At 43.2% G+C, this 26,689-nt stretch overlaps 1 protein-coding gene across 2 annotated transcripts in view; it reads left to right on the forward strand.

Moving 5' to 3' along the window:
• Nucleotides 1-26,689, forward strand: part of SLC36A1 (solute carrier family 36 member 1) — a 46,253-nt gene that overhangs the window by 8,002 nt on the left and 11,562 nt on the right. Inside the window, exons 2-10 of one of the 2 annotated variants that reach the window (XM_059174082.1) lie at nt 2,809-2,956; nt 9,529-9,619; nt 10,449-10,537; nt 10,993-11,088; nt 13,273-13,357; nt 13,752-13,970; nt 18,075-18,173; nt 20,947-21,113; nt 24,770-24,939. In XM_059174082.1, coding sequence (XP_059030065.1) covers nt 2,814-2,956; nt 9,529-9,619; nt 10,449-10,537; nt 10,993-11,088; nt 13,273-13,357; nt 13,752-13,970; nt 18,075-18,173; nt 20,947-21,113; nt 24,770-24,939 — 1,159 coding nt within the window. In that variant the 5' untranslated portion in view covers nt 2,809-2,813. The remainder of the gene's footprint in view (nt 1-2,808; nt 2,957-9,528; nt 9,620-10,448; nt 10,538-10,992; nt 11,089-13,272; nt 13,358-13,751; nt 13,971-18,074; nt 18,174-20,946; nt 21,114-24,769; nt 24,940-26,689) is intronic. The other variant, XM_059174083.1, reaches the window with a different exon arrangement.

Here is a 26,689-nt window from a genome sequence, read left to right on the forward strand (position 1 = left end):
TTGCAGTTTCCTAGGGATGGGGAACACGTTGTCTCCCAGAGCCGTCTGTTCCATTAGGTAACTCCTTTTGATAAAGATTTTTCCTTATGTCTAGCCAAAGACCTGCCTCCCTCTGCTTTCCACCTACTGATCCTATTTCTGACTCATCTTTGCCATCTCACAGGACAAGTCTTATCCATAGGACAGCTTTTTTTTTTTTTTTTTAATTTCTTTTCAGTGTTTCAGAATTCATTGTTTATGCACCACACCCAGTGCTCCATGCAATATGTGCCCTCCTTAATACCCACCACCTGGCTCACCCAACCCCCCCACCCCCTCCCCTCCAAAACCCTCAGTTTGTTTTTCAGAGTCCACAGTCTCTCATGGTTCGTCTCCCCCTCCAATTTCCCCCAACTATCCTCTCCATCTCCCCATGTCCTCCGTGTTGTCCCTTATGCTCCACAAGTAAGTGAAACCATGTGATAATTGACTTTCTCTGCTTGACTTATTTCACTCAGCATAATCTCTTCCAGTCCCATCCATGTTGATACAAAAGTTGGGTATTCATGCTTTCTGATGGAGGCATAATACTCCATAGTATATATGAATCCTTGTCTTCTTTATCCATTTGTCTGTTGAGGGGCATCTTGATTCTTTCCGCAGTTTGGCAACTGTGGCCATTGCTGCTATGAACATTGAGGTACAGATGGCCTTTCTTTTCACTATATCTGTATCTTTGGGGTAAATACCCAGTAGTACAATTGCACGGTCATAGGGAAGCTCTATTTTTAATTTCTTAAGGAATCTCCACACTGTTTTCCAAAGTGGCTGCACTAACTTGCATTCCCACCAACAGTGCATAGGACAGCTTTTATTTTATTTTATTTTTTAAAGATTTTATTTATTATTTCACAGAGAGAGATCACAAGTAGGCAGAGAGGCACGCAGAGAGAGAGAGGGAAGTAGGCTCCCCACTAAGCAGAGAGCCCGAGGCAGGGCTTGATCCCAGGATCCTGAGATCATGACCTGAGCTCAAGGCAGAGGCTTAACCCACTGAGCCATCGAGGCGGCCCATAGGAAAGCTTTTAAAAGCATTTTTTATACCTGCCAAGTTGCCAGCTCTCCAGGTTGGATGCTTCTCGTCATCCCTCCTCAGGCTGGTGCTGAGCCCTGGCTATGCCACAGTTTATTATTCCCTTAATAGTATGCTGCCTGGAACAGAATATAATGCACAGCAAAACAATGGTGCTGTCATTTACCTGCCCTTCTCATCCTTGTGCAACCTAGAATTAGCTGACTTGGCATCTGTTATTAAATTATTGACTTCTGTCGAGCTTATCATCAGCTAAAACTCATAAGTGCGTTATTTTCTTCTTTTTAACATCCACACAGTTGCCAAGCCACATCTGCCACATCCTGCAATTGTTTCTCATACTTTGGATCTACAGATTTTAACTTCTATTTGAGCAGTTTCTTAGCAATATTCTGCTGGGGGCAACTTTAGTTTTTATATACAACATAAAGAAGCTTCTTTACAGTATTTGGAATAAACTGAGCATCTGGGCCAAGTAAGCGATGGAGTTGTTTCTTGGTTGTTGGGGAGGGGTGGGGAAATTTGTCAGTCCCTGTGTCCTGTCCCTTCTCCCTCAGTAATATGCAGGATTCACCTGGAAGGCTATATTCCTCAGACACTTTGGTGTGTTAGAAAAGACTAGAAATTGGCTGTTGTTTGCATAGATGATTACATTGGTTGATTCCTGGAATATTAGCACTAGAGAGATGCTGAGGGGTCTTTCAGTTCTTTGCCCTGTACCCCCTTGCTGCACATTTGGGGTAAATAAAGAGAATTGTTCCATGCTACTAAGAGAACTGGTGATGCAGTCAGCCTCAGAACCCAGGCCTTCTGACATACATACATAGATACTGACATATTAGCTTTGCTTGGATAACGGCTTTCAACTCCTCCTATTAAGATACGTTATAGATACCCCCCCCCCCCCACCGAGCCCTCTTATGAGTTTAACTGCCCCAGAGCTAGATGACTTCTTCGATTCCTTCCAGAATGCAACTAAATGATGCCCTGTTAGATATTTCGCAAAGTCACTTTGAGCTGCTTGCAGTTATGGCTTATTGCAAGGTAAGAATCCTGGGGTCAGGGGAGGAGGGTTACTGGTGACCTCCTAAGAAAGAATACAGGATGGGCCAGAGGTCATGGTGGAGAGAGAGAGGAAGTCATCTGTGGCTCCAGAACCTGGTGGGGAATCTGAGCAGAATTGGATCATTTGGAGGGGATTTTTTTTTAATGCAACAAGGTTCTTTTTCTAACGCATGCAGGAGAAAAATAAGATGCAGTCAGAACTATTCAGGTTCTCATCCTCTGAGAGCTTGACTCCTGGGGAAGGTGAACCTGGATACAATATATCTGTTGTTCAGTGTTCAAAGAAATCAGCTGGAAGGAGGGGATAGTTACTCCCAACCAAAGGAAACAGGGAAGGCTTCCTGGAAGCACCTGTCTGCATCTTCCCCCACCCAATCCATGCAATGCCTCACCTTTGCTCTGTCCAGGTGTGTGGTGGCAAATTTAGAAATTTATGAGTGGGGCACTGAGAAGGTTGGGAGACAGAAGCCAAGTGTGAGCTCAGCCCGCCCATGTGTACTTTGCACTTTTCCCATTTCCCTTGGTATCAGGCACTGTCACTGAACTTAATTCATAGGGCAGCTGTCACTGAGCTGCTGTGACAATGGCTGCTTCTGCCCCAGAGCCCACTGCAGGCTTGGAGCTAAAGGCCCCAGATGCTGGAGGTCTTAGCAGTGACCCTGTCCCCTCAGCTACCATGTCCACGCAGAGACTTCGGAATGAGGACTACCATGACTACAGCTCCACGGACGTGAGCCCAGAGGAGAGCCCATCCGAAGGCCTAAACAATTTCTCTTCCCAGGGCTCCTACCAGCGATTTGGGGAAAGCAACAGCACAACGTAAGTAGCTGTTTCTTCTTCTGTCCTGGGTGTGATTCATGTTTTTACATTCTGTGTTGGTAACATAGTCTCCCTTAGAGGTATTCTTGCTCCCCCATTTTATCAATTCCCCATTTTACAGGAAGGAAGATATAAAGAGATTGGGTGAGTAACAGCTCTAAGATTTGAGTTCCTTGCTCACCAGTCTTTCCATCTGCATCTGTTTTACATTCTTTGCTCCTTTCAGCTGTGTTGGTCCCAGAAGGCTGGTGCTGAACTTAAGAGAAACTTCTAGAGAGACCATTCTCTTAATTCAGAACCATGGGTCATCTGTGCTAGAACCTCAAATACTCTAGGCTCAATTGGAAGCTTCATTTGCAGAGTCTCGCCCAAACTTCTGCCCCATCACCAGTCAGTCAGTTCATTTGACTGAAGAAATGATAGGAGGGAGGAAGGAATAATTTCTCCTGCCCTTAAAAACTTTGAGGTTGAAGAGTGCCTGGGTGGCTCAGTCAATTAAGCCTCGAGCTCTTGATTTTGGTTCCAGGTCAGGATCTCAGTGTTGTGAGATCGAGTCTCACGTTGGGCTCCACACTGGTCGTGGAGCCTGCTTATGATTCTCTCTTTTCCTCTCCCTCTCCCCTCACCACTCTCTCTCTTTCCTCCCTATCTCTTAAAAAAAAAAAAAAATCAAGGGGTTGAGAAAAAGAGGTCTGCCTAGCATTGTTTAGGCATGTTAGCTCTGGCGAATCTTTCTTATCTCTAGAAACTGAATTCCATCTATGACTCATCTGGGTGGAGTTTGGCCCTCTCTGGGCCTTAGTTTCCCCAAATGTAAGAGAAAATTAAGGACCCCACTGTGAAGCTGTGCTGACTGCTATTCACCCACTTGAATTAGAAGATTCAGAGGAGGGTTTTCTACCCCACTGAGTTCTCTAACTCAATCCTGAATCAACAGACCCCTGATATTTTCTCTAGAGCCCAACATTCTACCTTTTTTTGGCTCTTCTGTTTATTCCTCAAGCTTAGCTATTACCCTTTCTGTGTTCCTTTGTGGGATGGATGTGACTTATCAAGGGAATCCTTTATGTACTAGACTTAAAACGCTGTCTGGCGTGACTGCCCAAGCCAACTATCAAAGATTCTCTTGGAGGTCATTACTGGGGAAGCTCCCTCTGGCTACAGTGTCTCTTGGAGAAGGACATTTTCTCTTGTAAACAGGGATAGAATGACAGGATGTGGTCTGTCCACATAAGCACTAGCTGATTTCTGCTCCTAAAGATACAGTCTCTATAGCCTATTTCTCATGTGGCATGCATTTGTGGATTCCCCCATTTGCTTGCAGTGTTGGCTGATGGGAAAGGTTGCATAGAAGACAACTGGAAGCAGTGAGGACCATCTTTCCCCTGTTTTCCTAACCTGTCCACTCAGTTGGCTTCCTCCAAGCAGGAGGAGCTCCAGATGCAGCCAGTGGCATGTGAGAGCTTCCCTTCAAAAGTCACACTCATTGTGAAATGCTTCTTCCGAGCTTCTCTCTCTATAGTTTTCCTTCCAGTTTTTGCTCCTTCTTGTTCTCACCCATCAGCTTGTCTGTGCAATGCTTGCCATATGGTTTCTAGATTTTCATTTTTAAAGGGACCTCTCTAAAGTTCAAAACCAACCACTAGCAACTTCAGGATGGTAGTTCACAGGTTTTGTGTGTATTGAAAGTAATGTGTGCCTGTTAACTATCCTGATTACCTTTTTTTCACATTGGGTTATGACTAATGGTCAACCTAAAATTATTTCTCCTTGCTTGTTAGAAATTGAGAAAATCAGGAGATACCTTCCTTGGGCTTGTATTGGCATGTTTTCCAGGATATGATTTGTTGTGAGGGCCCATCCTGCCCTGATACTGTGATATATGGAAAGGAAAGCCCATCTGTAAATGATGTTAGGTATCACAAGTGACCTAGGGAAAGTACTCCCTTGGACATGGAGAGTTGGCTGAGTGCTTGCCTGGGGCCCAGATCCACGTAAGCGTTTATGTGTAGGAAATGTGCCAGGTATGCTTAAGGTGTAAGCTGATTCAGGTGACGTGTTAGCTCTTGCAAATCTCTGATATGGCAGAGTGTTAGAGACAAGTTTTTGAGCTGGATTCCTTGTCTCCTATGCCTTGCCCCACCCTGTTATCTAGTTTGCCAAGGAGCAGAGAACGCAGAACAAAGTACAAGGAACAAAATACAAGGAATAAAGTACATGCATGCATCTAACTGGCTCTTCTAAAGGTTAGAGGTTCAGTGGAAATCCCTAACCAGGGGTGCAGATAGGAAGCCCAGACACTTCCATACCTGTGTGTTTGTGAGGTTATTTCCTAACACTTGATGTTGTCAAGCTTTCGACTGTTTTGACAACAGCCTCATTTTATTCTATTGGGAAGTTCTTCTTGTTGCCATATCAGTCACATTATAGCAGCTGTTGAGCTTTGGTTCTTTTTCCCCAGGCTGGCAGGCTGAGAAACCAGTTGACCAAAACTGCTTCCTCTAGATTATCTACGGCAGCCATTTGCAAAGTGCGGTCTACAGACCCTTTGGGGGCCCATTTCAAGAAGTCTGTGAAATTGAAACTGTTTTCACAATAACACTAAGATGTTATTTATCTTTTCACTGTGTTGACATTTACATGGATGGTTCAGCAGCAGTGGTGGGTAAAATTGCTGATACATTAGCATAAACCAGGACCGTGCCACCAACTTATGCTAGTCATTGTATTTTCTTGCTGCCACACACATACAAAGAATAAGCCATTGTCACTTACGCAGGTCCTTGATGAAGTGGTCAAATTACTCATTTTATTATTTAACCCTTCAGTACAGGGTTTTAAATAATCGGCCTGGCCAAATAGGAAGTAGACATGAAATACTTTTACTGTGTACCAAATATGATGCTAGTCTCAACGACAAAACCTTGAGTGATTATTGGAATTGTAAACTGAACTAGCTGCTTTTTGTTTTGTTTCTTTTCTTTCATAGAACACTGTTTTTGCTAGGAAGAACTAATGAACTGTTGGTTATTCAGACCTGAGTATTTGACAGTACTGAATACTTCATTTCTTGAAAATGAAAGGAATTAGACCATCACCTCAAAAAAATAACCAGTGGTATTTGTTGCCCACAATAAAATTTGAGCTTTCAAGCAAAACTAGAAAAAAAGAACAACAAATATCCAACACTGAACTTGACAGCTTCCCTCTACTTAGAGACTTCTGATAAGATCGGTGATATTAATAAATGTGATTTTTTCAGATATTGTATAATGAAATGTGCCAGCATTTGAAAGATTGATATCTTCCAAATGGCCAGTGATACTAGAAAATTGTGCATGACTTTAAGATCCATTTGAAGGGCAAGATCACCAGTAGTGGTTTTTTTTTTAACTTTATTTTATTTTTTCAGTGTTCCAAGATCCATTGTTTATGCATCACACCCAGTGCTCCATGCAATACGTGCCCTCCTTAATACCCACCACCAGGCTCACCCAACCCCCCAACCCCCTCCCCTCCAAAACCCTCAGTTTGTTTCTCAGAGTCCACAGTTTCTTGTGGTTCATCTCCCCCTCTGATTTCCCCCAACTCCCTTCTCTCCTTCTCCCAGTATCCTCCGTGTTATTCCTTATGCTCCACAAGTACGTGAAACCGTATGATAATTGACTCTCTCTTACTGACTTATTTCACTCACTAGTAGGTTTTAATGTGATAGGATATCAAAAAGTTCAGACTCCTCATTATAACTAACTTCCTAAGAAATAACCATGTGTCGAATTTGGGGGTAGTATCAAAGGAAAATTACCATAATTGTCTAAAGAGACTATTAAAGCACATTCCAACTGCATGTCTGTATGAGGACAGATTTTCTTTATGTACTTCAATCAAAACAACATATCACAACAGCTTGAATGGAGAAGTAGATAATCCAACTGTCAAGCAAGACATTAAAGAGGTTTGCAGAAAAAGTAAACTAGTGCCATTTTTTATTTTGGAAAATAGAATTACTTTTCATTAAAAATTTGTTATTCTGAAAAATAATAACGGTTTAAGGGGTCCCTGGGTGGCTCAGTCAGTTAAGTGTCTGCCTTTGGCTTGGTTTGTGATCGCAGGGTCCTGGAATCAAGCCTTGCATCGGACTGCCTGCTCAGCCTTGAGCCTGCTTCTTCCTCTCCCTCTGACTCTGCCCCTACCTACCTTGTGCTCTTTTGCTTGCTCTCTCTCACTCTTACAAATAAATGGATAAAAATCTTCCAAAAAAAAATGATAACAGTTTAGAAAAATCTGTTATTTATATTTATGTGGTTTTTAAAATTTTAATTAATTAATAAGTTTTTGATTTCTCAACTTTTACTTGTAGTTTATATCACCAGACATAATTCATAAAAGGAAAAGCTGTTTGATATCCTCAATAATTTAGAAGTGTATAAAGGGTTCGTGAGGAAAAAAATGTGTAAAAACTACTGATTTAGAACTTAAAGAGAACTATAGAGATTTTCATGGTTCACTCCCTATATCCCCCGTAGTTAAGACTTTGCAGTCCATGGAGTTAATTTTGTGATACTCTGTGGTTTGGGATGATCCAAGCTTGGGGCCACTGATGGAAAAGAATAATGTTGGCCAGTTGCCTAGAATCCTGGTGTTTTTGAGCTGAAGAAACATTGGCAAGTATGCTGTCCTATCCATTCCCCCTCACTCTACAACTTAGACAAAGTTCCAGCCGAGGGAAGGGAATTGTCATATGGAGTTAACTGTCAGAGCCAGGACTAAAAGGGGACCTGATCCCCTACAAAACCCGGCTCAGAGACATTTTAGGGAGGCCTCTGGTAAGCAGGTGAATTTTGCTACAATGCTTACCTTTGCCTGGAGTGGATTAAACATTTGCTAAGATAGACATTTGTGTGGCTCATCATTCTGCCTGTAATCTCTTGGTCACTGGCTGCTGATAATGAAGGAGTCACCTCACCCTTCTCCCCTTGCTGTCCTTAAGCTGTTTCCTCAGGAGAGTCCAGGAGAGCGCTCAGCCTGTTCTCATTTAGATTCAAAGGCATTTTCTTGATCTTTGAAAAACTTTGGGACAGTAGGAAGGTCAAGAAGTTTTCTTCCTGGAGGTAGGAGAAAGGTTACTGAAAGTAAGATTCCATTTCAGAGAATATAGATAGGTCATATTTATTATGGTCTTTATGAGTTAACACATGTTATTTGCTTTCAGTTTCTACTGAATTGCAGATGTGAAGAAATACATGGAAACATCATTTAGGAGGGATTTAGGGTGTTTGTGCAAAAAAATTTCCAGACAGTGCCAGCGACCAAATCTTGAGTGAATCTGTGATTGAGGGCAAAGTAATGGTGTATTGACCTGTTTTTTATCCTGGAAGCATCAGGATAGAAAGTCCAGCACAGGGGGGCACTTCTCTGGGGTCAGTCCTTTGAGGAGTTCCCATTCTCTACAGATTACTCACATCACCTCACCCAGGTGGCCACAAAACAACATACTCCTTTGCATTGGTGCCCTGAGTCTCTCTCTGGGCTTGTATTCCCAGACCTTTCTTTTTTATGGGCACACTGGCAAGCTCTGCCTGTCCTGCTGGGCTCGGCTCAGGTCTCCCCTCTGTGAACCCTCAACTGCCTCCCCCTCCGTGAGCACTGTTCCTGGACACTTCTTAAGAAGATAACTTTCCGTCTGGGTGGTTATTAATGTATCTGCCCTATTTTCATTGGGACATTATTGATTTCTAGAGACCAAGGTCCATATCTGATTCTTACTTACTTCTACCACTATATTAACATGGTGTTTTACATATAACAAGTAGTATTTGCTGAGTGAAAAAATTAATGAGGATAAATGAGAGGCTTTATAATTACAGCTTGAGGTAGACAGTCTGTATAACAGGTGAGGGGAAAATCTGTCCTCAAGGCAGAAGGATAAGTGAGGTGGCATTTGAAGAAGGCTTCTCCAGTCCTAGGACTGTGGCCTTTGGCTTTTTTTAAATACAAAGTACACCAGGGACTGGCCAGTTATGGTATCATATTCCTTTTGATCTGTTTACTTTGCATAACATTTTCTGTGATGGGTTCTGGGCTCCTATTTTTTATTTCCCTCATCCTTCTCTCACATCAGTGTCTGTCCTTCACACTTATGCTTGTCATCCTCGGTTGCAATGTTGAATCGGAGTCTTTACAATGGACAGCTCTGGTGAAATGTAGGCCAGGGCTGCTAGGAAAGGATACGGTGCCTACAGAGAGCTCTGGTGTCCCCCTGGTCTAATCTCCAAGAGAGCTGGGGTTCTTGGAGATGCCACAGGGAACAGAGCTTATACAGCACAGAGGCCAGGAGAGGACTCGGGGGTCAGACTGCCTGAGTTTGAATCCTGGCTAAACTCTTCACTAGGTGTGTGGCCTTGAGCAAGTATCTTCCTCATCCATAAAATAAAGTTAATACAGATCTCATAGGGTTGTTGTGGAAATTGAATGAGAAAATGCATGAAAGCACTTAGCACGTGCTACATGATTAATAAGTGTTAGCTATCATTAATATTAACATGCCCTCATCTACTTTCTTCCCACTTAAGATGGTTCCAGACTTTGATCCACCTGTTAAAAGGCAACATTGGCACAGGACTCCTGGGACTGCCTCTGGCCGTAAAAAATGCTGGCATCTTGGTAAGGGTCTGCATTGGCGAAGGGAAGTATCGTGACAAATTTTAGGAGATAGTGTGTGTTTTTTTAAATCTTTCATTTAAAACATTTTAAAATGGAAACCTTTTTAATTCAGCTGAAGAGAGCAAAATTCAGGTGTTCATTCACTTAAACATATTTATTGAATATGCTTCTGTGTGTTAGATGTTGTTCTAGGCTCTGAATATTATTGGTGAATAAAAAAGAGAAAGGTTCTCACCCTCATGGAGCTTACTCTGTGGTGAGGAGGATGTACTTAAAATGTCTCAGAGAGTTTCTATCAATAATATTAACTAATGAATTAGTAATAGAAGTTCATTAGTTTTCTACGTATTCCTTCCACACCCCACCCCAGGAGGCTAACTCTGAGAATTTTACTTTTTCTTTTATGATTCATCCCCTATAGACTATAATCTAAAGCCATTTGGTTTTTCTTAGAGCTAGAGATAGCTCAGAGATGTGGAAGCATTTCTCTAATGAGAAATTGCCTCTTCCCTCCATCCCTCACCTCTTCTCCCCAGACCACAGGAGCCTTCTGTTTGGCTGATTTATAGCTGTCTTGGAACAGCCTTATCTTGTGCCATTCTTCTCCATGAGGTTAGCTCTTTCACAGGCAGGCTAAGGTTCCGATGGTGCCCTTCTCACCAAGCTAATCTCCATGATCACATTTCTCTCTCTAATGTGGTGCCAGAAGTTCTGTCACTGTAGGGTACCTTAGTAGTGTTTTGATCATTCCAAATCCAGCCTCCCCTGGGCTCACTCCTAATTCTACCTGCTTGTCTCTCTCTTTCTTGTCCGCAACACTGGTCTCCAGATGGGTCCCCTCAGCCTGCTGGTGATAGGCCTCGTAGCTGTGCACTGCATGGGTATCCTGGTGAAATGTGCTCACCATTTCTGCCGCAGGTGAGACCCCCCTGAGCTGCCCAGTTGCCCTTTTGGGTTCTGTTACCATCACTGAAAGAGAGGACTAATCCAGACCACTCTAAATTATTTTGTGCTAGCCGAAGGTGGCTGCTAGTTATGGCAGCATTCCCATTCCCTGGTTATTTCTATGTTCTTTTTCAGTTTGTTGTCATCTGTCATATTTACTTATGTCCAGTGGACAGAGACCACATTCTCCTTCCATGCACTGTGTAATATTTACCTCACTGAAATGATTCTACCAGATGGTCGTTAATGATAAGATACTAACTGGTCTGTTGACTTCACATTTTCTGGTCCTTGAAAGCATTAGATATAGGACTCATTGGTTCTCCAGGGTGACACGTGGGGTACTGGCCCAGGTCTCGATGATCTACCTTTTTTCTGTCGCTTATTGTCAAACCTACACATTCTGCCCTTTCTCTCCCCAACCCCAGACTGAACAAGCCTTTTGTGGACTATGGGGATACAGTGATGTACGGACTGGAATCCAGCCCCAGCTCCTGGCTCCGGAACCATGCACACTGGGGGAGGTAACCAGTTTTCTCTTTTGTTGCTGCTGTGAACTCTCAGAGCGGAGGCCTTCAGACAGGGAAGTGAGATGTGGCAGATAGTGTGAGCAGTGGAAAGAGTATTGGGCCTATGGGTTTAGCTTCTAGCTCAGATCTGCCAGCAGTCATCTGGTGACCTTGGCTTTGTGACCCCTATCTTCTCTGATCTCAGTTTCCTCATTGGTAAACTGGCCATTCCAGCTTGGCAGTCCATGTCCAGTGATTATTTTATAATTTACTCATTTGTTCAGTAAAGATATTTAAGCACTGTCTTATAAGTGTTGCAGAACAATTCTAGATATTGGGCAAATTATGTGGTCCTGGCCCTCTAGGGTCTTGTAGTCTCTGTAAGGAGAAGGATATGTGGGAAGCTTGAGGACAAGAGATCAGGAATAGTCTAGAGCAGTGGAGGGAGTATCATGAGCTCGAAGTGTATCCTAGGGGCTCAGACAGGGAGGAGATTTAAAGGACTGTTGCCTGTCCCAGATGAGAAGTACACAGGATGGGTGCTTTAAGGACAGGACACTGGACAGAAGAAGGCAGGCTTCAGGGAAGAGATGAGCTGAGGTAGAACCAATAATTTATTGAAGAAAGACATATTTCAAGAAGAGGTGGGGGTGGGTTGGAAATTTCTCCTTATGGCAACTTTTCATATGCCTAGAGGGAAATATTCTAATTTTTGTTTCCTGTTTGAAGAAATGATATGTGTATAGATAGAGAATTGGATATCATCAGGGGCCAAATTCTTTTCTTTTAAAATGTATTTATTTATTTGAGAGAGAGGTAGAACGAGAGTGCACTTGTGTGCATGAGGGTGGGCAGAGGGAAAGGATCTCAAGGAGACTCCCTGCTGAGCACAGAGCCCATTGCAGGGCTCCATCTTACAACCCTAAATCATGACCTGAGCCGAAATCAAGAGTCAGATGCTAACCGACTGAGCCACCAGGTACCCCTCTATTCTTTTTAAATTGAACTACATGAAAGCTCTGTTCTCCAGGAAAACTCCTTCTTGCGGTCATTGGGAGGCTTTTATAGTTCACACTATAAACCTGTGATGCAGATTTACTTTGCAATTCTTTTAGCAGGATCATTCCCTGGGACTGGGAGAAGCCATAGGGCCAAGTGGCCACCATTGGTTGGCTGGTTGGTTGTTGACTGATTGTTTCTTCCCTCCCTCCCTCCTTTCCATCATTTTTCTCTTTTCTCTTATCTTCCCCTCTGTTTTTCTCTCTTTCTTCCCAACTCTCACCTCTCTTTCCCCCTCATTCTTCCTTCCTCCCTTATTCCCTTACTTCCTTTCTTTAATGAAGTTAATTTGTGTTCATGGTAAACAAAATTTTTTTGAGCAAGATAGGCATTCATAAAGTGAAAAATGAAAGTATAGGCTGGTCATAGTTAAATGGGTATACTTCTGGAATTTTCTGTATGTATACAAACATACACATGTTCTTAATGTCTTTTTACACAATTTTTTGCATACTGTTTGGAAATTTTTTTCTATTAAAGGCCCTAGACATATCTGTATCAGCACATATAGGTTTAATGTATTCTTTTTCCCTGCTGTGTACTACTCCATTTAAGAAGGGTCTGTCATTTAATCATTTTCCTTTTGATGACCCTTCAGGTTGTCACCACCTGTTGTTGTAACAGTGCTTCCACCAGTGGTCTGTTCTGGTACATCTCTTCCTGTGTACTTATGTGACATTAGGTTGGTTCTTGGATCCAAGTTATAAAAAGAGATCACGAAGGGGTCTACTTCCTAGGCTTTATGCTGAGGGCTCCTGTAGCTTTAGAACAAACGGTGTGAAGTGACATAGGCCTGCCGTGGGGAGAGAGAAGTCAAGTGACTGGTCTGTGGTCCTGGTGTAGTGCTCTACTCTGGCCATTCTGATCTCGGGATTGCCTGGCCTCATGCAGCATTCTATACAACACACAGGAAAGGGACCTCAGTCACCACACAGATAGGACCTTCTTCACCTTCCTGCACAGCTCCAGACTGGTGGCAGCTAGCACAATTTCTCCTTTTATCAGGGCGCACTCATCCTTCTCACCTGGTGGGAAGTGTCTGTGACGACCTGGGAAAAAGCAGTGTTCAAACACCTATCTCTCTGGGGATCTTTCTTTTAATCCTCCTGATCTTTGTATTCTTCCCTTCCCCATCTGCAGGCACATTGTGGACTTCTTCCTGATTGTCACGCAGCTGGGATTCTGCTGTGTCTACTTTGTCTTTCTGGCTGACAACTTTAAACAGGTAGGGCTCTGATTTAAAAAAAAAAAAAAAAAAAGTGACAAGAGATGAGTGGCGTTTTAGTTTAGGATTCATCGTAAGCCAGTTTTGGTCAACAAAAGAATTAAGATTTTAACATTTTACATGGAATAGTGTCTTTTGTTTAATTTCACTTAAAGACCTAGGGCACTGAGTAACTTCAGGATACCTTGTCTGTCCTCCTGTCTTTAGGTAAGATATGATCAGACCAGCTGAGACAGTTGGATTGCTGATGACAACTGTGAAGATCTTAGAAGATGGTTCTGTAGGGCCTTGTTCACATACGGAACCTTCAATTAGGAGCCCCTTTGGGTGGGAGGTCCACTGGCCTTTGCCATTTGAGAGGCCTTTTCTGATGCATTTCTCTCCCTCAATTTAGGTGATAGAAGCAGCCAATGGGACCACCAACAACTGCCATAACAATGAGACAGTAATTCTGACGCCCACCATGGACTCGCGACTCTACATGCTCACCTTCTTGCCCTTCTTGGTGCTGCTGGTTTTTGTCAGGAACCTCCGAGCCCTGTCCATCTTCTCTCTGTTGGCCAACATCACCATGCTGGTTAGCCTGGTTATGCTCTACCAGTTCATTGTCCAGGTAAGAGACCCAAGGCTCTCCCTCTGCCTATTATATTATCAAAGAAGCAAACAAAACAAGTAAATGGAACATAAATAAGGATATGTTACTTATGTATGGTATATTTACATTAGGGATTCTCAACTTTGGCACTAGCGACATTTTGGGTGAGATAATTTTTTGTCACAGAGGGGGCTCTGCTGTGCAACACGGGGTGTTTAGCAGCATTCCTGGTTTCTACCTACTAGGTGCCAGTAGCCGCTGTGCCCCAACTTATGACAAACAAAAATGTCCCCAGACACTGAAAAATGTGCTGGGGGGTGGGGACAGTGGTACGTGTGTGTGTGTGTGTGCAAAATCATCCCCATTAAGATCACTGGCTTAGACTTTTTTCCAAATGGGTAGTTAATACATGAATCATTGTATAATGGGAAAATAGAAAAATACTAAGGTGAAAGCAAAAATCGACTTTTCTAATAAAGATTTTATTTATTTATTTGACAGACAGAGATCACAAGTAGGCAGAGAGACAGGCAGAGAGAGAGAGAGAGAAGGAAACAGGCTTCCTGCTGAGCAGAGAGCCTGATGTGGGACTCGATCCCAGGACCCTGAGATCATGACCTGAGCCGAAGGCAGAGGCTTAACCCACTGAGCCACTCAGGCACCCCTAAATAAGTAAAATCTTAAAAAAAAAAAAAAAAGAACTCATCAGTACATATTCATTAAAATACAGGCGATACAAGTGTTGAAAACCACATATCTACCCTGGAGTCTTTTTCTCTCAGGGACTCACTCTGTGTGATTGGTCTGTCTCTGTCTAGGTCTTATGGATGTATCTATACACTATATTAGTGTGTAAAGAAATATATAAAACAAAAGTATGTCTTGTTTTGTTTTTAACCTAGTTTTAAAAATTATTAGATGTAGTATTCATCTACCTTGCCTTTTTTGTTTCCTTGACAGAGCTTTCCATGCTAATACACGTAGTTTTACCTCATTCTTTTTCATTGCTACATGATATTTCAGAGAATAGATGTATCATAGTTTACTGAACTGGTCCCCAGTCACTGGACTGTCGGGTCATTTATAATTTTTAGTGTTATTTTAGTATTATGACAGTGAGCATTCTTAGGCCTTCCTTTTTGTAGACATGTATAAATACTTCTCCAAGGTATTTGTTCAGAGGTTTAACTGCTACAGAATGTGCCCTTTTGAATTTTTATATTGCTGTGTTGCTTTTTCCAAAAGCTACTTACCAATTTCATATAGACTTCCTTCAGTAGTGCATAAGTAGCCAACCCTAGATGTATCAATCTTTTTAATTTCGGTCAGTCTGACAGGTGAATATTGACTCATTTTCACACGGTCTGCTTAACAGTGACCCGATCACTCACTGATACGGTTTCTAGGAAAACAGTGCGTTGTAAAACAGCACTTCCTGCACTGAGGATATGACATAATGAATTTAGATTAACACTGTACTCAGTGTGCATTTACTGGTTTTCCCTGTATTAGGAAGTCAGATAGGTGGCAGATAACGGACTCTTCTGCGGAACTGGTTTTTAAAAACAAAATAAACTGCTGTCTATGACCTGTTTTTTTTAATGGGAATAGAAGGAGGGCCCATGAACGCATGACTGACCATTTCCAGAGGGTTTTCTTCTCTACCTCTGGCAAATTAAGTAAACAAGAAACGGTAGATAAATGCATGATTTAACTTTGTAATTAGAGATCGCAGTCAGTGCCTGGGACACACCGCAGTGTACATTAAAGTGAGCGAGCCCGGCTCACACAGACGCACACACGTGCTGTGTTTAGTTTGAAAGCACTGCAGGTCGTTGGACCATGGTGGTTGCTGTGAGCAGAGCGCTGGGATAGGAATGTGGGTTCCAACAGTGTCTCAGTCCCAGGGGAAGGCAGTGTCTGTTCAGAGCATTGTCTGGGTGTCGTGCAACCGGCACAAGCAGATGAGGCAGCTCAGCTGATTTCTTGAGATCCATTATGAGCCGGCCTCTGGGCTCAGCCAGGAGCTGTGTGTGAGATCACATGGTGCTCTCTGCTCTGGGGGCACCTGGGGAAGATGGTAGTTTGGCTGTGCATTGAGCAGCTTCTTTTTGATGTGCTGTGTAGGTGTGCAGGTGTGTAGTTATGTAAGATGCTCCCTTTGGGTCACTTTTGGTGCTGATGCTGTTGTTACTGCTGTCTTGTCTTGGCATCTTTTCCCACTGTCCGGTGTTTCTGAATTTTTTCCCAGTTCTGAGCATGTGTGTGACCGGTGCTCTTGCTCTTGCTTACATCAGCCCAGGAAGCTGACTGAGGCCTCCCACCTGTGCACTTATCCTCATCACTGGGACTGACAGGTGGCATCCAGAGGGGGCTCCCAATAAATGTATTTATCACTGCATCTCCTTAATTCTGAGATGCAGTTTTTTCATAGTTATAATGTTTCCAAAATAGAAGTGTATCTTGCAACCCTTATGCACATTAACAGCATTTTCTCAAAAAGCTATTATCACTGAAACTGATAGTATCATAGAACTGATGGAACAATATGTTGATAGCAAGCTGATTTTAATGTGTTTCTTCGCACATTAAACTTTTTTCACTTAATGGGTTGGGCTTTAAGTCAGTAGCATTCATTAAGTACGTAGAATTGTAAATTCCTTCTGCTGGCCTCAGTCACACCAGTACCCCTAGACATGGATTCTGAAATTCCCTCTCTGATACCTCAGCTAGATCTGATGTATGAATATCCACTAACCAACAGATTGCTCGTGTTTCCAAGAACTTAAGTTGTCCTGTGATTCAGGAATAATTACAGGGCAATTGCACTCTTTGTCTCATTGTAGAGCAAAACTGTTTCTTAGTCTGTCTTCATTCCAGATATTGAAATACTTCTTATAAAGAGATCTTTATTAGCAGGGGCTCGGGGGGGGGCAGAAAGGATTTTTAAAATTATTTATATTTTAGGGAGACTATAGTATACTTGCTTTGAAAACTTTCAAGGAGAAGCCTATTACAGAGATTATTATTAGATCTTTTGTTCACTGATATCATTCTGTTATACTGTTAGAGCATGCCCCATGTTTCTCTAAATGCCTCTATAGTTAAGTCAATTTTAAAATGTTGTAAAGGCAGTTTTCAAATCAATTCTTATTTTAGCATGAGCAGTGTGTGCACATGGTTGAAAAAACCACTTTCTGAAAAGACAGAAGCTTCTGTCCCATGCTGAATCCTGTTCCTTTGATGCTACTCATTACTGAGGGCTGTTGTTCAGTGCGAACCAGGGAGGATTCCGTGTGTGCACCTTTTTGCTTGTGAATCTTTACATTGTACCTGCAGTTAACAATTGTCTGTTTTTATTTGCCTCTATTTTTAAATGCTTTTTTATTTTTTGCTATTTTGTCCTTAAATGTTCCAGTACTCCTGTTATGTGTTTGTTAATAAATTTTTTCAAGTGTCCAAACTCATTCACAAGAATTAAGAGAAAGAAGGAAGGAAGGAAAGCAGAGAAAAAAAAGGAAAAGAGCCCTTTTAAAATCTTCCACCTTTCCTTCCAACTTTATCTGTGCAGAGTGTTTATGTAGTTGTATTATAGTACATATGTACATTTAAAAAGCTAATGTTCTAGTATTTCATAAGCAGTCTTTCATTTGATTCTTAGTTATCTCAATTTTTACTTTTAAAATAGTGCATAATATTCTGTGATATGGTTGCTGTGCAGTAAGCTAACTTATTTCACTTGTTTGGGAACATTTAGGTTGTTTTTATATACTATTAAATAACTTGGCTCTAATTTTTTTCTACTTTAATTTTTTTTCTTACTCAGATTAAATTTCTGGGAATTGAATTACCTAATGAAAGAATGTAACTTACTTTGTGCGAGCTGAAGCATTTGAGATTTTTAATAGTACACTGGGCTATATAGTCTTTCCCCAAAGTGGGTAGGGTTTTCTCAACCTAAAGGGAAAAAAGTGCAAAAGCTAAATGTCCCCCAAATCATCTCTCAGATGTCAGACTTTCTCCTTTCACAGGATCTTGGATTTAGGAAAAGGTGTGACCTCTCTGATGTTAGAGTTCAAATCTCGAATCTGTGTATAACCTTCACTTTGTTTTCTCTTTCAGAATATCCCAGACCCCAGCCGCCTTCCCTTGGTGGCACCCTGGAAGACCTACCCTCTGTTCTTTGGCACAGCCATTTTTGCATTTGAGGGCATTGGGATGGTAAGAGTTGCACTGTGATGACCTGTTGCTCTTGGTGTCCTTGAGGTCTGCTTGACAGAAGGCTGAGGAAATGTTATTAGAAATTATCTTCTGAAACTTACTGACCAGCAGTTCAGGGATTCCACAGGAATTTCCTAGCTGTAACTTTTGAGAAAATAAATTATATGTGATTTAAGAACTTTCACATTCAAACCCCCTGTGTTGCATAGCCATCCCTGTGTGTATAGTAAGCAGTAATACATGGCAATTGGGAGTGCAGGGTCTAGAGTCAGACTGAGTTGGGGTGAGTCCTGGCTCTGCCAAGGAGTAGCTGTGTGACCTTTATAAGGATGTAACTTCTCTGAGTCTTCATTGTTTGCTTCTGAAAAGTGAACTTAATGATTAGTACTTGTTAGGATTAAATAAGATACGCATGAAGTGCTTCATGTAGTCCCTGACATGTAGTGAGCATTCAGTGATTTTTATTTCTATTAGTAATACTGTTGATTTTGGGGCACCTGGGTGACTCAGTGGGTTAAAGCCTCTGCCTTTGGCTCAGGTCATGTTCCCAGGGTCCTGGGATCGAGCCCTGCGTTGGGCTCTCTGCTCAACAGGGAGCCTGCTTCCATCTCTCTCTCTTTGACTGCCTCTCTGCCTACTTGTGATCTCTGCCTATCAAATAAATAAATAAAATCTTTAAAAAAATACTATTGATTTTTTTATTAAATCAGTAAACACACAAATTATCTCTCTGTCCTGGAACATTGATGTACCGTATTTTTTTGCGTGTAGATAAATAACTTTAGCCTTTACTCCTGGCTTAGCTTCCCCCATCATTGCTGTGATTTCACCCAATTCTTCTCCTTAAGGAGAGGAATCTGCCACTCAGTTGTACCTAATTTGATTTTCATTTATATTTTTCATAGTAAAGGTCCAGAAGTCTTCTTTGAAGAAAATTATTGATTCTGCTGGCCAAGAGCTTAGGAAAAGGGAAGATAATTTTCCTTTCATAGAATCTTTTTATCCTCTTTCAATTTTTCTATCACTTTGTATACTTTTAAGAAAACCTAGAAGCTGAACACATTTTTTTTTTTTTTTTGTCAAAATACTAAGAAATTGCCCTGGTGGTATTGATGGAATGGGTTAAGTCTCTAACATCATAGGGGAAGCTTTCTGAGTGATGAGTGTGTAAGTTGTCCTGAGTTTTAACACATTTCCCTTTGCCCTTTCTTGGGTGTTTTTAGTGCCCAGGAAGAATGTCTCCCCTTGATTCACAAACACAAATGTTTCCCTGCTGTGGGTGTTGAGGCCTGAAATGGCCCATCCTGCAGCAGTCAAAAAGAGGCCCCACATAGGTGGGACTAGAAAGAAGAGATTGAGTCAAGTTTGGGAAGCTGCCCGGAGACCCTGGGTTCTTAAGGAGCATTGTACTGATGAGGTCGTTTTCCCCTAACAGTGCAGCGCAGAAGTTCTTCTTTGCATCATTTCATCAGCCAAGGCTTAGAAATGGAGTCACTCTATAACCATCATTACCTGTTACTTCAAGGTTTCTCTCTGTTTTCTATTTTTATAAGGGAGAAAACACTGCTGTTCTGACTCTTAGTTTGGACTTGAGGGCTGTTGTGTGTTTCCAGTGGAGGGCTCCTTCTTGCTGTTTGTTTATTGTGCTCTCTCTGTGTTTGTGCCACTGGCCCAGGCCTGGCAGATGTGGAGATGGGCTGCCTTTCCTCTGGCTCTCTAGACTCTCCATAAAAGGTAATGGAAGGAAAGTGAACGGTTTCTAACTGGATGTGGTTCAACCATAGCTTGAGACTCCTGAGTTGGGGAGGGGGTGCGGTGCTGAGGCCTGGTTGGAAGTGCAGAGCCGTGGCCTGGAGCTCCAGCACCGGCCCTACGGCCGGCCTGCAGCATTTGCCGGGGTGCGTCTGGCACAGACCCACTCTGCCTCATGGCCGCAGGTGTGCGAGGAAAAGGAGTGTCACGACAAGATCAAAAATGTTTTGTGAGGCAGCTAGACATTGCTCTGCATGGCTTTTCCTTGTCAGCCATGCCAGATGCGATTGATAGCAGGTTGTGAAGCTTGTCAGTCACGCCTTCTGTGTTCCCTGTTCCTAAAGGAATGAGTCTTCAAAGGGTCCTTTGCTTTGCTTTGGAATGTCCTCTGCTATGAGGGAGAGGGCAGCAAGGTCAGTGGTTTGGAATAGAAATCTGGAAAGTGGATTTTCTTGTACATTTTGCGAGCCTAAGTCTCTACATCCTCTAACTTGTGACACCCTCAGTGCCCCCATTTCTCTGACTCAGAGGCTTAACATGTCACTGCTGGCATCTGTCCTTTTGGAGGTATGGAAACAGTCTCTGGGCATTAGAGTGGCAGTTTCCCCTGACCTCCATTTTGCATTCTTTGGACTGGTTGGCAGAGCTGTGATCTCAGACAAGGTCTGTTCTCCATTGTGCTGGGTGGGCAAGACGCAGCTGCTGTGTGGCTGTGCCAAGAGGCAGAGAGCACCCCCAGTCCATGGGGACCCTGGAGGAGGAGTTTAGAACACCAGCCTGAGTAGGAGTCCTGGGGCCCAGTCCTGCCTGCCCTCGCCCTCAGGACTTCCCTCTTTCACACGGGAAGCAGCGAATATCCTCCAGCTCTGAGGAAATAACTTGCCTTTATTTATGTCTTGTAAAGATAGATGTGCTTTTGGGGAATCCTGAGGATAAAGCATTCTTTTTCTGAGGAGATTATAATTTATTTTGGCCATTAATGTTTTTTCCTGTGTTTTCTCTTCTCTCGCTTCTCTCATAGGTTCTTCCCCTTGAAAACAAAATGAAGGATCCCCAGAAATTTCCACTCATCCTGTACGTGGGAATGGCCATCATCACTGCCCTCTACATCAGTCTGGGCTGTCTGGGGTACCTGCAATTTGGAGCTAATATCCAAGGGAGCATAACCCTCAACCTACCCAATTGCTGGTATGTGGGGGAGGATGGAAGCCTGGGAACACTGGGTGTTTTTGCTTTTTTTAGTGGGTCAGAATGTGGATTTTCCTCTACTTATACCTTGAATCAGCTCACTGCACTTGAGCCCACTGCTGTCACCCCCCCCCCCCCCCGCCAGGCCAGCATCATCCCTCCTTGGCTGCCCACTGAGCCTTTTGACCATCCACTATCTCAGTCTCGCTCCTCCAGACCTGTTCTCGCATTACCTGTATGAGCCATCTCAAACTCAAGTCAGCTGTGCATCCCTTTGTTGAGAGCCCCGAGGGACTTTCCTGTGCTCCTCTGATAGAGGCGAAACCTTTAAGATACCTATCAGTCCCATTCCGCCCCTAGCCCTACCTGCACCTCACTCCTACTTGGCCAGGAAGACTTAGTCTAGGAGTCTTTTTTTTTTTTTTTTTTTTTTGAGAAACTTTTTCTGCTGTCTTACCCACAAATTCCCATCTAGGTCAGATACCCCTTCTCTTCTTGTGGGATCCCATTCAGACCCTAGCCTAAATCTTATTTCGTAGTACTGTAATGGTCTGTTTACCTTGTCATCACCCTACACAGTAAGCTCTGCGAGGGCAGGGCTCCAATGCACCCCAGCATGTGGCACAGGGCCTGGCACATGACTATCACCCAGGGGATGTCTTCTGAATGAAAAGGAGGACTGGGGCGCCTGGGTGGCTCAGTGGGTTGGGCTGCTGCCTTCGGCTCGGGTCGTGATCTCAGGGTCCTGGGATCGAGCCCCGCATCGGGCTCTCTGCTCAGCGGGGGGCCTGCTTCCCTCTCTCCCTCTCTCTCTGCCTGCCTCTCCATCTACTTGTGATTTCTCTCTGTCAAATAAATAGGTAAAATCTTTGAAAAAAAAAAAAAAAAGAGAAAAAAAAAAAAAGAAAAGGAGGACTAAACATCTGAGCATCTTATGAACATGGAGATGCTCTCAGGAGGCAACTGGCGTTGAGAGGACAGAGGTGGTCTGCCATGTCCAGCTCTGTGGCCTTGGGCACGTCACAGCTACTTACTGCCTCAGCTCCCACTTCTGGGAACTGGGAATAGTCATTTCTTCCTGCCGAGATTGTCACAAAGACCAAATGCTATGTATGAGAAAGCACTTTGTAATACTCTTCCAGTGCTCTCAGATGGAGAACACTGCCCTAAGCTCCCTGAAAATCTGAGTCTGGAAGGGCCAAGTATCCCATCAGTTCACCTTAAACATTCCAAATACGGTGAGAGGAGAGCATATTGGCTAGGCTCCCAGCTCCTGTTGTGCCTCTCCCATGGCCGTCACTGGCTTGATTTGCAAGTGGAGGCCTGTTACCATGGATGAGGTCTTGTAGGGAGCCCTTCTGTATCTCCCTTTTCTTGGCTCTTGGTTACTGTGTTGCAGGGCAACACTGAGACATACTGAAATGCTATCTAAAAAGGTAGCTGTCAGAGCATGTGGGTAGCTCAGCTGGGTGAACATCTGCCTTTAGCTCAGGTCATGATCTCAGCGTCCTGGGACTGAGCCCTGTGACAGGTGCCCTGCTCAGCGGGGAGTCTGCTTCTCCCTCTCCTTCTGCCCCTCACCACCACTCATGCGTTCTCTCTCTCAAATAAATAAATCCTTTAAGAAAAATAAAAAGGTAGCTGTCACAGGGTGTATCTGAAGCAACAGTTCTCTTGAAGATTAGAATTTCATTGTGGAGGGCCGCCAAGCAGACATGGAGAAGCTTGTTGAGTGCCCTGGGGATCAGAAGGACCTTTCAGGTTGGCCTGATTGACCTGCCTAGGCATGTTTTTAGAGCGCCAGTCAGACATTGTGCAAGGACAGGTGGAGAAAATTGAGAAAAACATTTATTCAGCAGTGCTGCTGGTGTTTAGCACAGGACACCCTAACCAGCAGGGGTCTGGGGACAAGATCTATGGGGTGGCCAGCCAAGTGGTAGCCTTGCAATGGGCTCTTGTTTTCAGAAAGCCTTTCTCTTTCACTCTGATGCCTGCTTTTAAATTTCCAAATGTTCCTGTCCTTTCAAGAGCCAGGTGGTAGCTTGGCATAACTGAAGATAAATGGATCAGCAGGAACAGAAGCAGCCCACATAATCTGAAGCCATAGATAAGCACCTGTCTTCTTTCCTCTGATACTCCGAACCCAGCTACTCTAATCTTTCCGCCTCCACTTGCGTGCAATTTATTTAGCCATCCCTGCAGGTGACTATCCTGCTTCCAGACTTCCTGGCACTCCAGAAGGCTTTGGTGTTGTACTGAGTTTAATTATAGAGCCACCAGCTGATTTTTCCAAAGCCTTTTTATTATCTATTCTGGGAGCAAGTAAGACCTTTTGTCAAACTCAGCCTCTCCCAGGGTGTTCTCCTGTTTATAGCATAAAAACATCTTCTAGGTATTAAGTTCAACCACAGACTATACACAATATAATTACCACTTTTAAATAGATTTCTGATGAGGTGGGGGGAGGCCCATGTTCTTTGCTGCCTAATGCATGAGGGTCCTGTTTGAAATGGAGCTTTGGTAAGGGGCAGAGTGGCTGTCCCTTTTAATGATCGTGTCAGATCCATTAGTACTTATGGATCAGATTTTTAAAAAATATTTTATTTATTTATTTGGCAGAGACACAGCAAGAGAGGGAACACAAGCAGGGGGACTGGGAGAGGGAGAAGCAGTCTTCCTGCTAAGCAGGGAGCCTGACATAAGGCTCGATCCCAGGACCCCAGGATCACAACCTAAGTGGAAGGCAGTTACTTAACGACTGAGCCACCCAGGTGCCCCCAGACTTGTTTTTCTACTCTGCACGGTCCTAGGCTTGAGATAAGATAGAGATATCGGATGATGACATCATGGTCTCCCCGAGAAGCCTCATGTGAAGCCGCGGTAGGGAGACGGCCACAGTGGAGTGGAAAGATGGGATATATTCCTGCTTCTTGGCTGTGTGGTCACTGTCTGATTCTAGGGAGCACTGAATTGGAGGGGAAGGATATAAAAAGCCCTGCTATATTTTAATTGTTTTAATTTTTGAAAATGTATTTGTCCCTGGTAAAGATTCCAAATGTGCAAAGTGTATACAGAATATGTTTCTTCCATTGGCCTCCACGGAGTCCCTGGTGTTACAGTTCCCCATTTCTGAGGGAACCATATTACCAGTTTCTTGTATTACCTTTTGGAGATGTTTAGAGTATGTAAGAATGTCATATGTCTGTGTGTGGGGGGGGTTTCTCTTCTTTTTTCTTTTTTTGGGGGGACAATTTATAGCACACTGTAGACACTGTTTCCTCACACGTTTTTCACTTAATAGTATATCATGAGCTAGTTCCATATCAGCACCTATAGTTCTGCCTCCTACTTTTTAATGTCTAGGTGGGACACTAGGATTTATTGAACTAGTTCCCCACTGGTTAACAATTTAACTGTTTTCAGTCTTTCATACTTAAATAATGCTGCAGTGACATATTCTGAATGTCATTTTTTTGTGCACATGTGCAAATATATCTGCAGGATAAATCCCTAGACATGAAATTGGTAGGTCCTAAGGACCACATGCATTTTGACTGGGAGAGATATGGCCACTTCACTGGAGACCGTTGTGCCCTCTCACTGCTAGTGCACGTGGAAGCCGAGCAGACTTTTGAATGTTTTGGCTCTCTTCCCAGGCTGTACCAGTCGGTTAAGCTGCTGTACTCCGTTGGCATCTTCTTTACCTACGCCCTCCAGTTCTACGTCCCAGCTGAGATCATCATCCCCTTCTTCGTGTCCCGCGTGCCAGAGCATTGGGAGCTGGTCGTAGACCTGTTCGTGCGCACTGTGCTGGTCTGCATGACATGTGAGTAGAAGACAAGACACTTTGTTTGTTTGCTTTCCCAAAGGGCACCCAGTGCCCAGGGCTTTCTTGAGCGAGAGCCTGTTGGAATGACACAGTTGTAGTGTGTGAGCAGGAAAGTTGGCCTGCTGTCTCAGGTGCAGAGTTGAGGCCCAGGAAGGTAGTGAAGTGAATTGATTATATATATGTGCTCTAAAGGATATGGGAGTGAGAAGAGTAGTTTATTTGTAGATACAGCATAAAATACTACGGCGATGATCATAATTCATAGCAAAGTTATAAAATTACTATCCCATGACCTTGTGAAAAAGTAAGGTAAAAGTCTAAAGAGAGCCATTTCACTCATATGCATATGAGTGTGGGTTATTTGATAGCAGGTGCATGTTTATTTGTGTTTTCAAATGATCATTTCCCAGTGTGACAGTCTGTTCCCTTAGATTTCATTTTGAGCCTCCATGATACTGCTCTAGACATTTACTTAGTGTGTTTCTTAGAAAATCTGTATGGATTAACCTAGGTATTTGATTTTTTTACATTGTGTTTTATTCCTCCTCCCTGACTACACACCCAGGAGTGTGAGTTAAGAAGCAAGATGTTACTCTATTTGCGTTGGTTGAAACCAGTATAAATTTTAAAACAAAAATAATTTTTTTGGTAGCTTCTGTGACTAGATAGAATAGAGAACCCCTGAATAAATTGGTCTGTAATATCTAATTTAAATTTCTAGGAGATTTGCAACTTCTTTCCAGATCGAAGTGCTGGAATCTAGATTTCACTTTCTCACTATGTTTGGCTTTCTATTTTATTTTTAAAAACTGTATCATTTTGTAAGAAGAAATATATTGGTTTATTATATTGAGACTTCCCTGGGAACTTCTTAAATTATCCAGTCCAAGCCTCTATATTTAGAATAAACATAGGTCTCTATGATTTTAAATTTAACCAGAATGGAGTGTTTTAGGGATAAATGATGTGAAGGTTGTCTATCATTTGATCATAGTCTGGAAAATCAGAAGTGACTTTATGAGTTGGCTGCTAGAAAGAGGAGGGCGGTAGAGGTTGGACATGGGGAATAGACTAGTGCCTATTCCAGAATGGACCTCTTCAAGGAAACAGATGAGTGCCTATCCAAGAATGGACTTCTTCCAGGAAAAGGACTAATACCTGTCCCAGATGGGCTTCCTCAGGGAGACACACTAGTGCCTGTCCCAGGTGGACCTCCTTGAGGGGATAGCCTAGTGCCTATCCTAGAATGGATTTCTTCAAGGGACATCCTAGTGCCTATCTCAGAAACAACCTCCTCAGGGAATAGACTAGTGCCTATCCTAAAAAGACCTGCTTTAGTGCCTGTTCCGGAATGGACTTCCTCAAGGGAACAGCTTAGTGCCTGTCCCAGAATGAACCTCCTTAAGGGGACAAGCTAATGCCCATCAGAGAAGGGCCTGCTCAGGGGAAGCAATAGTGCCCATCCCAGAATGACTTCTCAGTAGAACTAATATTGCTTATCCCAGAATGGACTTCAAGAGAACAGACTAGTACCTAACATAGAATGGTCTTTCTCCGGAAAATAGCCTAGTGCCTATTCCAGGATGGACCTCGTCAGGGAATAGCCTAGTGCCTCTCTCAGAATAGACCTCTTCAAGGGGACAGTCTGGTGGCTATACCAGCTATAGGAACTGAATAGTGGCTGTAGGAACTGAATAGTGCCTATCCCAGAATGCATCTCCTCAAGGAACAGACTGGTACCCATCCC

The sequence above is a fragment of the Mustela lutreola genome, chromosome 5 (genome assembly GCF_030435805.1).
Source record: "Mustela lutreola isolate mMusLut2 chromosome 5, mMusLut2.pri, whole genome shotgun sequence".
Classification (NCBI taxonomy): domain Eukaryota; kingdom Metazoa; phylum Chordata; class Mammalia; order Carnivora; family Mustelidae; genus Mustela; species Mustela lutreola.